The sequence below is a fragment of the Podarcis melisellensis genome, assembly GCF_964234715.1.
Source record: "Podarcis melisellensis genome assembly, chromosome: 15".
Taxonomy (NCBI): Eukaryota; Metazoa; Chordata; class Lepidosauria; order Squamata; family Lacertidae; genus Podarcis; species Podarcis melisellensis.
The window spans coordinates 43035786-43046902 of NC_138532.1; the positions used below are offsets into that span (position 1 = coordinate 43035786).

At 51.2% G+C, this 11117-nt stretch overlaps 1 protein-coding gene across 2 annotated transcripts in view; it reads right to left on the minus strand.

Annotated features, from left to right (window-relative positions):
* The window catches only part of ANKRD13B (ankyrin repeat domain 13B), a 31651-nt gene extending 27328 nt beyond the window's left edge, over window positions 1-4323 (minus strand). For both annotated transcript variants that reach the window (XM_081890387.1, XM_081890386.1), the window contains exon 1: window positions 3928-4323. In XM_081890387.1, the coding sequence (XP_081746513.1) occupies window positions 3928-4086 (159 nt within the window). In that variant the 5' untranslated portion in view covers window positions 4087-4323. The remainder of the gene's footprint in view (window positions 1-3927) is intronic.
* Between the last annotated feature and the right edge of the window lie 6794 nt (window positions 4324-11117).

Here is an 11117-nt window from a genome sequence, read left to right on the forward strand (position 1 = left end):
TTTTGATGCCTACCAGTTGCCAGAGCTGTCAGTTTCCTCAATTTCAGTATCGCACTTTGTAGAAGTCAGCAAGGAGGAGGATAGGGCCTGTAGGGACAGCTTCCTGCCAGGTAGTGTGTCCAGTGTAGGCTAGCGGCCTAGGGAGAATGGGGCACTGCCCTACCAACCTCAGTCCGTCCTCAGCCAGCCCCACACCTAACAGCCTTTTTGCTGCCTGCCAGTCAACAGCGCAGTCAGCTTCTTCCTCAATTTCAGTGTTCTGCCTTGTAGAACTCAGCAAGGAGGAAGATAAGGCTTGTACAGAAAGCTTCCTTCCAGGTGGAGTGTCCAGTGGAGGCTGGTTGTCTAGGGCTAATGGGGCACAGCCCTCCCAATCTCACTCCTCCCTCAGCCAGCCCACACCTAACTGCATTCTTGCTGCCTGCCGGTCTTTGGGGCTGCCAGCTTCCTCCTCAGTGTTGTCCCTTGTAGAACTTAGCAGGGATGAAGAAGATGGGGTCAAAACTAGAATGCGCTCTGCCTATCGTTATCTCCACCTCCACCTACTGTTCAGATCGCCTGTCTTCTGCCCCACCAGTCCCAATGGGTGCCAGCCACTTCTGGATGCAGCCTGTTCCTTTAAGGAGCGAGCAACACCCCTGGAAGAAGAGTCAAATGCCCCTTTCAATTCCATTCCTCTTCTTCCACGCTTTCCCACTTGGCCAGAGTTGCTGGATCCAGGAGCAAGAATGTGAAACTTCCAGAATTATAGTTGGAAGGGATCCCCAGAGTCATCTAGTCCACCCCCTGCAATGCTGAAGAATCTCTGACAGCTGACCATCTAATTTCCTGGACCCCATCCTACAATGTTCCATAAGACTGCAATCCTATATGTTAACGGGGGGGGGGGGGTAATTTTCTCCCGCAGCACTTAGACGTATCGTTGATATTATCTGGTTAACTGGAGATGAACACAGCACACACACATCCCTTAATACAAGGATGGCAAAGGTGAGGTTTCTTTGACACTAAGGGTCCAGCAGCCAGTTGTTGCAACTTTCCCCTGCCTGGTGCCCTCCAGATCTTTCAGACTACAACTCCCATCTGCCTTAGCGTCTCTCGGCTGTGCTGGCTGGGGCTGATGGCAGTTGTAGTACGAAATACCTTGAGAGCACCAGGCTGGGAAAAGCTGAGCTGTTTTCTGTTGCCAGCTAAGCAGATGCCTTTGCTGTCCTTCGTTGTGGGCTTCCGGAAGCCCAGAGCTCTTCCCCAGTTCACTGCTTCCAAGCTTTTCTGCAGCAGAGTATGCTTGCGGGAGGGAGGTGGGGAACAACGACAGGGGCCTTCAAAGGCCTGGAGGACTGTCAGACACAAGACGGAACAGAACACCTCTGAAGGCAGAGGTCTCTTCCCTTCCCCTTGAAGCTGAGACCACCCATCTGTTATGCTCTCCTTCCACCGTGGGTCTCAGACCCTGCACTGAGCAAAGCATTGGACTCCAGGAAGCCTTGTATCCGGTTCTCACAGGTATACTTCTTCTGATTGTGGAGGTTCCACCTTTGGATATTACACGTACCAGCAGATGGAAAGTTTCCTTTGCTTGGAACTTGATTGCTCTCTAATGGATAGTTCCGGAAGTCTGTTCAACTTTCGAAAATGTTCATCAACCAAGGTACGGCTTCCAATTGGCTGCAGCAGCTTCCTGCACGCAATCAGAAGCTGCGGAAGACGCTCGGCTTCCAAAGAACGTTCACAAACCAGAACACTCACTTCCAGGTTTGCGGCATTTGGGAACCAAAGCATTCAACTCCCAAGGCGTTCTGGATCCAAGTTGCGACTGTACTTACTGATCACCAAAACGATCACCCTGCCTCCCTACCAAAAGCCTGAAGCAGGCTAAATTTTATAAAATCTTGTTCAGCATCTTGTTTTCAGCATCATTTGGAAGCCAAGAGAGTCTTGTAAGCCTAGGGTGAAGGCTGTTGTTCTCCAGCACTCTGAGGACACAGCCTTAAACACAGCTGTTCAGTTTGGAGCCAAGAGGTGCTGCTAGCCTTACCCATCGCAAACTAGGATCCCTGTTTGGCTAACCCAGCAGAGCTGCTCATCTTCAGAGCACAGGGGAAGCAAAGCCGGTGTGGATCTGGTCTGTACCTGGGCTGGCAGGTGTGTTGCAAGAAAGGTAAGAAAATGGAAAGATTTTGTGAGTTTCAACATCATCCCGGACCACTGGCCAGACTCACTGGGGCTGGGGAGAGTGGCAGTCTAAGAAGCTGCCTTGTCGTGACTCAGACCAACAGTCCATCTAGTTCGGTATCACCTACACTGAGCGGCAGCAGCTCGCCAGGTTTCAGGTGGTCTCTCCCAGCCCCACCTGGAGATGCTGTCCAGGGCATCTCTGCATGCCAGGCAGGTGCTGCACAGCTTTTCCCTTTTGGAGGGCACTAGGTTGGGGAACAGTGTCCTAAAGAAGAAGTGGCTAACCTGTTAAGACTCTGGCTCCCATCAGCCCCATCCAGAACAACCAATGGTCAGGGATGATGGGAGTTGTAGTCCAAGACACACCTGGAGGGCCACAGGTTAGCCTAGGATGGAGGTGTTTGTGACGACCTCCATGACAGCAAATCAGAGGCAACCCCAGCAGAATTGGGGCTCATCAGGACATGATTAATTTCTGAAGTGGGACCCCAGTAATGTAGAGTAATGTAGAAGTGGGACCCAGTAAATTGGGTAGTGCATAAAGTAACTATATGAACCCCAAACAAGTGTGGCTGGGGAAACCCAGCCGGATGGGAGAGGTATAAATAGCAAAATTATCATCATCATCATCGAATAAACATCATAAGCGAGAATGTTGTTTCTTCCACCCTCCAGCTTTTGCTGTGCTAGAGGAAGGAGCGAGTAGCAGGTGTGGTAGAAATGGGATTGGGATTCAGCTAAGCCCCAGCATGGTGCTAGATCTCATGTTCTTTCTCATTTGGGGGGGGCAGGAAGGAAAGTCAGGGCTCTCCACTCCTTTGGCCACCTTGAGGCCCCATAGCCTCCAAAGAGGTGGGTCCTAATATGCTTCTGCAGCATCAAAACGAAGGCTTCTCTGCACATGCTCAGGTGCCCTCTTTTACTGTGCGTCATGCCCACGTCTCTCTCTCTCTCTTTTTTAGGCATGCTTTCAAAGACAGCCCCATGGCTTTCCTCACCTTAGGGAGGATCCTGAAGGCTGCTTGCTGCCAGAGGGTTTCAAGGTGGCGGACGGATCTGCTTGTGCCAAGCCACAGTCGCCAGTGCCAAACCCTGGAAAGAGAGCTCCTGATGCCAAGATTGGGGGAGAAGGCGGCGGGAGAAGGGCCCTCCATTCGGTAGAAACCCCACAACACTCAAGTCCCTCTATCCCCTTGCCTTTTGATGCCCAAACCCCTCATATCCCAACAGTGCTGCAGGAACCGCAATATTTGTGTGTTTGTAGGAGGGGGGGCTACATCAAGAGCACCCAAACATGGGTGGCACCAGAGGGTGGGCAAGGAGCCCCCCTGTAAGACATTGAACTTGTCCCCAACTCACCCCCAATTAAAATACACTGTTATTTTTCTTTTGGGGGTCTTAAAACTCCCCCACCTACTTTGCCCCTTCTGTGCCCAACAGAATTTCCTCCCTGGGGCTACCACAGCTCCCCAATCCTCCCCGCAGCCTCTCCTCCCTCCCCCCCCCAAATCATGGCTCCTTCTCCTCCCTGCCCCTCATCCATTCCCCCCCTCTCTTGCAGAAACCGGGGGAAGCCCCTTTCCCGCGAAGGATGGCGAGCGCGCTTCCTCGGAGCCGCGCCGGGCGCCTCCTATTGCATCAGCCCCTCTCTCCATTGTTAGGGTGGGACCCCAGGCAGCCTGCCCTCCCCTCCCCTCGCCCGTCCGCCCCCCACCAAGCCCAGCCCCGCCAGCTCCCAGGGACACCCACCTGCTCGGAGCTGAGCTCGGCCTCCAGCTCGCGGGGCTGGTTGTGCCACACCAGGGAGTGGAGCGGGTACCCGGCCTCGGCGCCCTTCCTGGCACCGGGGGAGGCGGCCAGCATCCTTTTGGCACCGGGGCGAGGCCGTCGGGGGGGCTGCAGCCGCATGTGCGCCGCCGGGCCGGGCAGGAAGGTGGGAGGGAGGGAGCGGGCGAGGGCGGGGGAATCGACGCTGCGGGCCGAGCCCCGGCAGCAGCAGCAGAGGGGAGGGCGAGGGGGAGGGAGGAGGAAACGCAGGAGGAGGCGCGAGGGTGGCTGGCGCGCGGCGGGTTGGAGAGGATGGGGATACCCCCCCCCCCGCAAACCACCGCTGCCCCCGCAGCTGCAAAGGAGAGGGGAAGCTCCTGCCTCGCCCCAGTTGGGGGGGGGGAGGCAGACGCGGCAGCGGGGCACCATGGGACTTGTAGTCTTCCGAGGGGGCTGGCAGCGTGAGCGATGGAGGGGGGCGCATGAGCGGCGGAACATCTGCTTTGCGCGCAGAAGGAAGATCGCGGTGCCATCCGCGGGTGGGAAAAGGCTGCCAGCCCAACCCTAGAGAGCCGTTGCTGCTGGTCAGTGTAGACAGCACTGAAGAAGGTGGGCCATTGATATGACCCAATATAAGGCAGCTTCACTCCAGGGGTGCCAACGTGAATAAAATATTGGGGAGCGCAGGTAAGCCCCACCCTGAATAATCAATCACAAGATCTGGTGCACACACGCCATTTGAATGCCAATGGCCACCCACTTATTTGGGGGGTGGCCCCTCAAATATTTTATTGGGGTCTCTGTGAAGACCCCTTGGCCCCTAGAAGTTGGCTCCTGTGCTTTGAGTGATGCCATTTCAAACCTTGTTCAGAAGCTTGAGTGGGATCTTGGTTTATTCGTAAAGGAAGGGCTGTGGCTCAGGGGCAGAAGACCGGACCTTGTCCCAGGTTCTGTCCCCCAAACCCTGTCTGTGTAGACAGTACTGAGCCAGGTGGACCAGTGACCTGCTCCGATGTAGGCCAGCTTCCTTAGGGTCACATAGCTTCCTTCATGTGGCTCTAGAGCAGGGGTCAGCAGACTTTTTCAGCAGGGGGCCTGTCCACTGCCCCTCAGACCTTGGGGGGGGTGGACTATATTTTTTTTGGGGGGGGATGAACGAATTCCTATGCCCCACAAATAGCCCAGAGATGCATTTTAAATAAAAGGACACATTCTACTATTGTAAAAACACACTGATTCCCGGACTGTCCGAGGGCTGCATTTAGAAGGCGATTGGGCCGGATCCGGCCCCTGGGACTTAGTTTGCCTACCCATGCTTTAGGTCTAGGATGATAGCTGCACCCTGGCTCAGACCAGGCAATGTTGCCTCCATTTCCCCCAGCATTGACCATTTCCACCTGCAATGGCTTCTGGGAATCTCTAGGGCAGAGATTTCCCTCTGAAAATAAGCAGAACCCTGTAGCTGGATCAAACCCTAAAGTCCTTTCTGTGTTGGTCATTCTTGGCTTCAACTGAGGTGAGGCATCTGTGGCCCTCCAGATGTTGCTGACTACTGACCATGCAGTCTGAGGCTGGTGGTAGCTTTGGAGCCCAACATCTGGCAGGCTGCAGGTTCTCCACCATAGCTTCTCTGCATGCAACCCCCACCATTTGATTTCCAGACAGACATTACAGAGGAGACCATCTTATATCACATGGGACCTGTGGGCTCCTTTTCCTAAAAATAAAGCAAGGGTCTAGTCCTCTTGGATCTGAATAAAGGACCAAATTAACTGAGAAATATCCTTTCCCGGTGTTGTCAACTACACTGACTGGCAGCAGCAGCAGCTTTTCGGGATTTCGGGTAGGGTTCTCTCCCAGCCCTACCTGGTGATGCCACTGGGGGGTTGAATCTGGGGTCCCCTGCATGCAGCACAGATGCTCTCTATACCACAGAGCTATGACCCTTCCGCTGAAAAATGAAGCAAGATGCTAGTCCTCGTGATTCTGAATTAAAGGCTGGTTTAAACAGGAACACTGTAAGCTGCCTTGTACAGAGTTCGGTCATTGGCCCATCTAGCTCTAAGGCAGCACAAGACCAACATGAGCGCAGGCAAGGAGATCTTGAATATTTCCCCACCCTCAATCCCAGAATTGTTGGGGGCTGCTTTAAGACCAGGGACACGAGGTGCCCTGTGCCAGAGCTTTAGAGGTTGCAGGTGGAGCGGCCAGGATCAAGGGGTGGTCGGGAGAGAGATGGGGCAGCGCTGGCTGGGAGGGCGGGTGTCATCATCTGCCATTTAGACCAGCTGCCCAGTTTGCTGCTGTGCTCTCTACACGGTCAGCAGAGAGAGAGAGAAAATAACCAGCTGCCGAGAGCTTGCTTAGTCATGCAGGTGGGTAATCTCTGCAAGGAGTGTGGAATCTTCCAGGATCGGACCACACAGTGGCGTAGCGTGGGTTGTCAGCACCCGGGGCAAGGCAAGTAATTTGCACCCCCTAACCCGTGGATTTGCGCCCCCTAACCCCCAGATGTTGCGCCTGGTGCGGCCGGCCCCCCCTGCACCCCCCATGCTACGCCACTGGGACCACACCTGGAAACCCGGGCGCAGGACGGCTGCAATTCCAGAGTGAGAATGACAAAGGAGGAACTTCCTAGACAAAACCTCAAGGGGGAGCCCTTGTGGGATAGTGGCTACAGTCTCGGGCTAAGGTTAGGAAGGTAAAGGTAAAGGGACCCCTGACCATTAGTTCCAGTCGTGGCCGACTCTGGGGTTGCGGCGCTCATCTTGCTTTACTGGCCGAGGGAGCTGGCGTACAGCTTCCGGGTCATGTGACCAGCAGGACTAAGCTGCTTCTGGCAAACCAGAGCAGCGCACGGAAACACCGTTTCCCTTCCCGCCGGAGCGGTACCTATTTATCTACTTGCACTTGGACGTGCTTTCAAACTGCTAGGTTGGCAGGAGCAGGGACCAAGCAACGGGAGCTCACCCCATCACGGGGATTTGAACCGCCACCTTCTGATCGGCAAGTCCTAGGCTCTGTGGTTTAACCCACAGCGAAGATCTGGGTTCAAATCCCCACTTGGCCCTGACTCTACACCTGTTCTGCATGGTCGGAGGCAATGAATGCTTCTGAATACCAGTCTCTGGGAACCACTGGAGAGAGGAGAGCTGTTGTGCTAGGCTGCTTCCTGTGGGTGGATCTCATTGGGGGATCTGGTTGCTCACTGTGAGAATAGGATGCTGGACCAAATGGGCTCCCTTTTGGCCTGATACAGCTCTTCTTACGTTTTTAAGCTCACTGTGGTGAAAGCATTTGCCGGGCACTCCCTACCTCTCCAACCAGCCCGCCTTGCAGGGTCGTTGTGAATATTACATTGTAGGGGATTGACCTATGTATGCTCCTTGGGAAAGTAGAATACAAATGTAATAAATAAACGAGAAGACAAACATAATATACGGGAAAGTGTTTACACTATTTCATTTAATGCATAGCCTGTCCATCCTCCAAAAGGAACTCTGTATTAGTGCTGGGGGAGGCTGTCCCTGGAAGTCAGGGTTAGAAAATTCCCAGCTCTAGATGGTGGTCCAGCCTGGGGTTGGAGACCTCTGATGAGAGACGGAGCATCAACTCTCCAGGCCAGTGGTCCCCAACATGGTGCTCATGGTCTCAGTGGTACCTGTGAGGTCCCCTTCTCCCTGGCACCCACAAATCCTCTGAGCACCCATCCAGCCTGCTGCCCCCTTGTTCATAACTCTTTTTTTCTCTCCCTTGGGAGGTATGAGGAGCTGAAAGGAAGTCGAAAGAAGGGAGCTCTTTCCCACTTAAGAAGGTTGAATCTCTTTAGACCACTTGGGATATTATCTTTTTTATATATATAATATTATTTATTTAATTTACATTTTATCATAATCACTTTCCATTACATAATTCGATAACCAAAAGCATTGCTCACACTGAGCATCAACCTCCCCCCCGTCCCGCTTTCTGGCTTTCATAAATAATCCCTTACATCTTAGCATTACTATATCCACTTATTTACCTTCGTAATAAACTTCACCTCATTAAATGTAAATCAGTTCCCTATGTTTGCATTACAAATTATTTCAACTCAAACCTACAAACGTTTTCAAATGTTTACAATGTTCTTTTATATATAATATAAATTTGCTCCAGTCCTTTTGAAACAGCTTGTCGCCTTGATTTCGGATCTTTCCTGTCAACTTTGCTAATTCTACATATTCTGTCATCTTGGTCTACCATTCTTCCAATGTTGGAAGTTCCTGCTGCTTCCATTTCTGGGCCAAAAGTATCCTTGCTGCCATTGTGGCATACATAAATAAGTTTACATCTTGGGAGATTATCAAGAAACTCTCCTTGAATGTGCTCTGCAGTTTTTTTCCTTTTCCTTTCCCATTCAGAAAAAAAAATCTACACACACACACACACACACACACATATATTAGCAGTGTACAATACATGGGAAAGCTTAATATAACATGGTATAAAACCATTAATTACATCATGATAACATGAATAATCAAATACAACAGGAGTGCTAATGGTAAAAAATAGAAATAAAAATCAGGCTTTAGGGTGCCAACAAAATGTCTGTGCATAGAGAGATGTTTCCAGGAGATCAGAGCGAAAAAAGGCGCCACCATGGTTTTCAAGCTCTGTGAAAAATATTGATAGAAATATTGCTTAAAAAATACGATATGATTAAGATTGGTAGAGTGCAATATAAAATTGAGAAATGTGAGATGAAGAGATAACACGGAGAATTGTCAGACATGCTGATGGAAGTCTAAAAGAATGATTAAGTGAGAACTGGATGTTTAATTTGGTATAAATTTATGTTGGAAAATTAATAAAAATATTTTTTTTAAAAAAAGGCGCCACCAACTCCACAAGGATGCCAGCATGGTTAATGAACAGTGTCAAGGAAACTGTCTAAGAAGCAAGAAGGTGCCCTTTAGAAAACCTTCCTGAGCAAGGAGAAGAAAAAGGAAAGGAAAATTAAGGAAAAATGATCATGTAAGTTACTGAGAAAGCAAATGAAATATTTTTGAAAAATGAGAGGCTATTGTTTTAAAATGCCAGGCCCGATAATATATATTTAAATAGAGGCAGGAAAATGGAATGGGAAGTAGCTGGACAACTGTTGAAGGAAGATTACAGGCAGAATGAATGAATACTTGGTGGCTGTCTTCACCGCAAAAGATGTAGGGCAGATATTTGTGGCTGAGCTGGCAAAGGAGTCTGAAGAAGTGACCTGGACAGTGGTGACAAGAGATGGAATTCTAGGCCTTTCTTCTGCTAAAAACATAATAACAAAAAAATAATTGGGTCCAGGCAGCATCTGTAGAGCTGGAGAACTGCAGGTTCTACACTTCTGGTTTATTGGCAGCTGGTCCAGAGAGAACAGGCTTCTTGATGACATCTAAAATGGAGCCTGCATGTCCAAGAGCAGTGTGCCTCTGACTACGCAAGGGACAAAGGAGACAGCGGTGGCCTCTGTGCCCTGCTGGTTGGAAGCAGGGTGCTCTAAACGGTGGAACTCCCTCCCACAAGAAGGAGCGATGGCCCCCTACTTGGATGGATTTAAGAGAGATTTAGACAAATTCATGGAGGAGCAGAAGGGATTCTGTCCTCCCTCCTCTGTTGGAGACAGTAAATGCATCTGGATACCAGTTGTGGAGAGAGTGGCTGTTGTGTTCAGGTCTTGCTGTCTCCATTTGACTTTGCTTGCTGCCAGCGACAGTGGCATTCAGTCCAATCTGCCACCAGGCTGGCCAGTGACAAAGGGATACTGGGCTAGATCAGGACCCTTGGGCCTGATCCAGCAGCCCGGCTGCTCTTATATCCATTTCTATCACAGCATCTTCACTCTCCATTCGCCATCACTGACGACAGCAGACGGCCCAATCTTGCATCTCGCTGGCTACAGTAAGAGAGGATGCCAGACTAGATGGGCCTGATCCAACAGCCAGGCTGCCTCCTGATGTTCTTCTGGTCAAATCCACGAGGGCAGACTTTGGCTGCTGTTCAAAGCACACTTCCTTACTCGGACTTTGGGTGGTTAGGTTTCTGAGATCATGCAAATGGTACTGAGATGAATATTTAGAAGGCAACGAAAAAAATCAGTGATGATAACGATAATAATGATGAAAATAACAGAATCATAAGAGTTGGAAGGAAACCAAAATATATCTTTTGGTTTCCAATGCAGGAATCGCAGCTAATGCTGCAGTTTTAGCCTCTATTGTGGGCCTTATCCTTACCATGGGGTGTGGCAAGAACAGTCCTTTCAACTCCATTGTTGGATGAACGCTTTTAGGAAATGTTTCGTGGGCTTTCTTTTTAATCTCCCATTCAAGTTCACCTGTTTAGTATTTCATCTTCTTGTTCACATTTGGCTGTGCCCAATGCCATCCCTACTCGGAGCAGACCCATTAAAGGGATTAGGCACAACTCAAATCAGTTCCGTTGCTTTCCATGAGTCTGTGGAGAGCATAACTTAATTTGATACAACCCCCCTTTTCTTTGTAGAAAGAGACAAATATTGTTGATGTTGTTATCCCACATTTTCCCCAGCCCGGGACTGGAGGCAGCTTACACAAACCCAAACAGCTAAAACGGAAGAGAATTGTTAGAAAGCAAATAAACTCGAGCAGAATTGAAACAGTACACAATAATGATACATTTATTTAGATAATAATAATAAACGAATGAAATACACTCCGACGAAAATGGAACCCTCCTCTCAGAGCGCTCCTGAGCATGTGCAAAGAGCCCGACCCGAGGCTCCTGCCCTGCAAAGTCAAGGCGTTTCTGCTGCCCGCATCCACTCTCCCCCAGGAGGAAAGAACCCAGGTGTCCTGAGCTCCAGAAGCCAGGATCCCTCTCCTGGTGGCGCCCCTCGCTCCCTCCCTCTTTCCGCGGGTCTGGAAGGGACCCAGGCGTCCCGGCGCGGCTGCTCCCGGGGACCCAGGCGTCCTGCTTCCTCTTCCTCCTCCTGGTTCCCGGCGAGGTCGCGCCTGGCTGCGCCCTCCCGCCGCGCGCCTCGCTCCGCCTCCGGAGGGCCGGCCTTGCGCGCCCGCCCGCCCGCCTGGCTTCTTCCTGCAGGAGGAGGAGGAGGAGGCGCAGGAGGCGGCTGCTGCTGCTGCTGCTGGCGCTGCTGCTGCTGC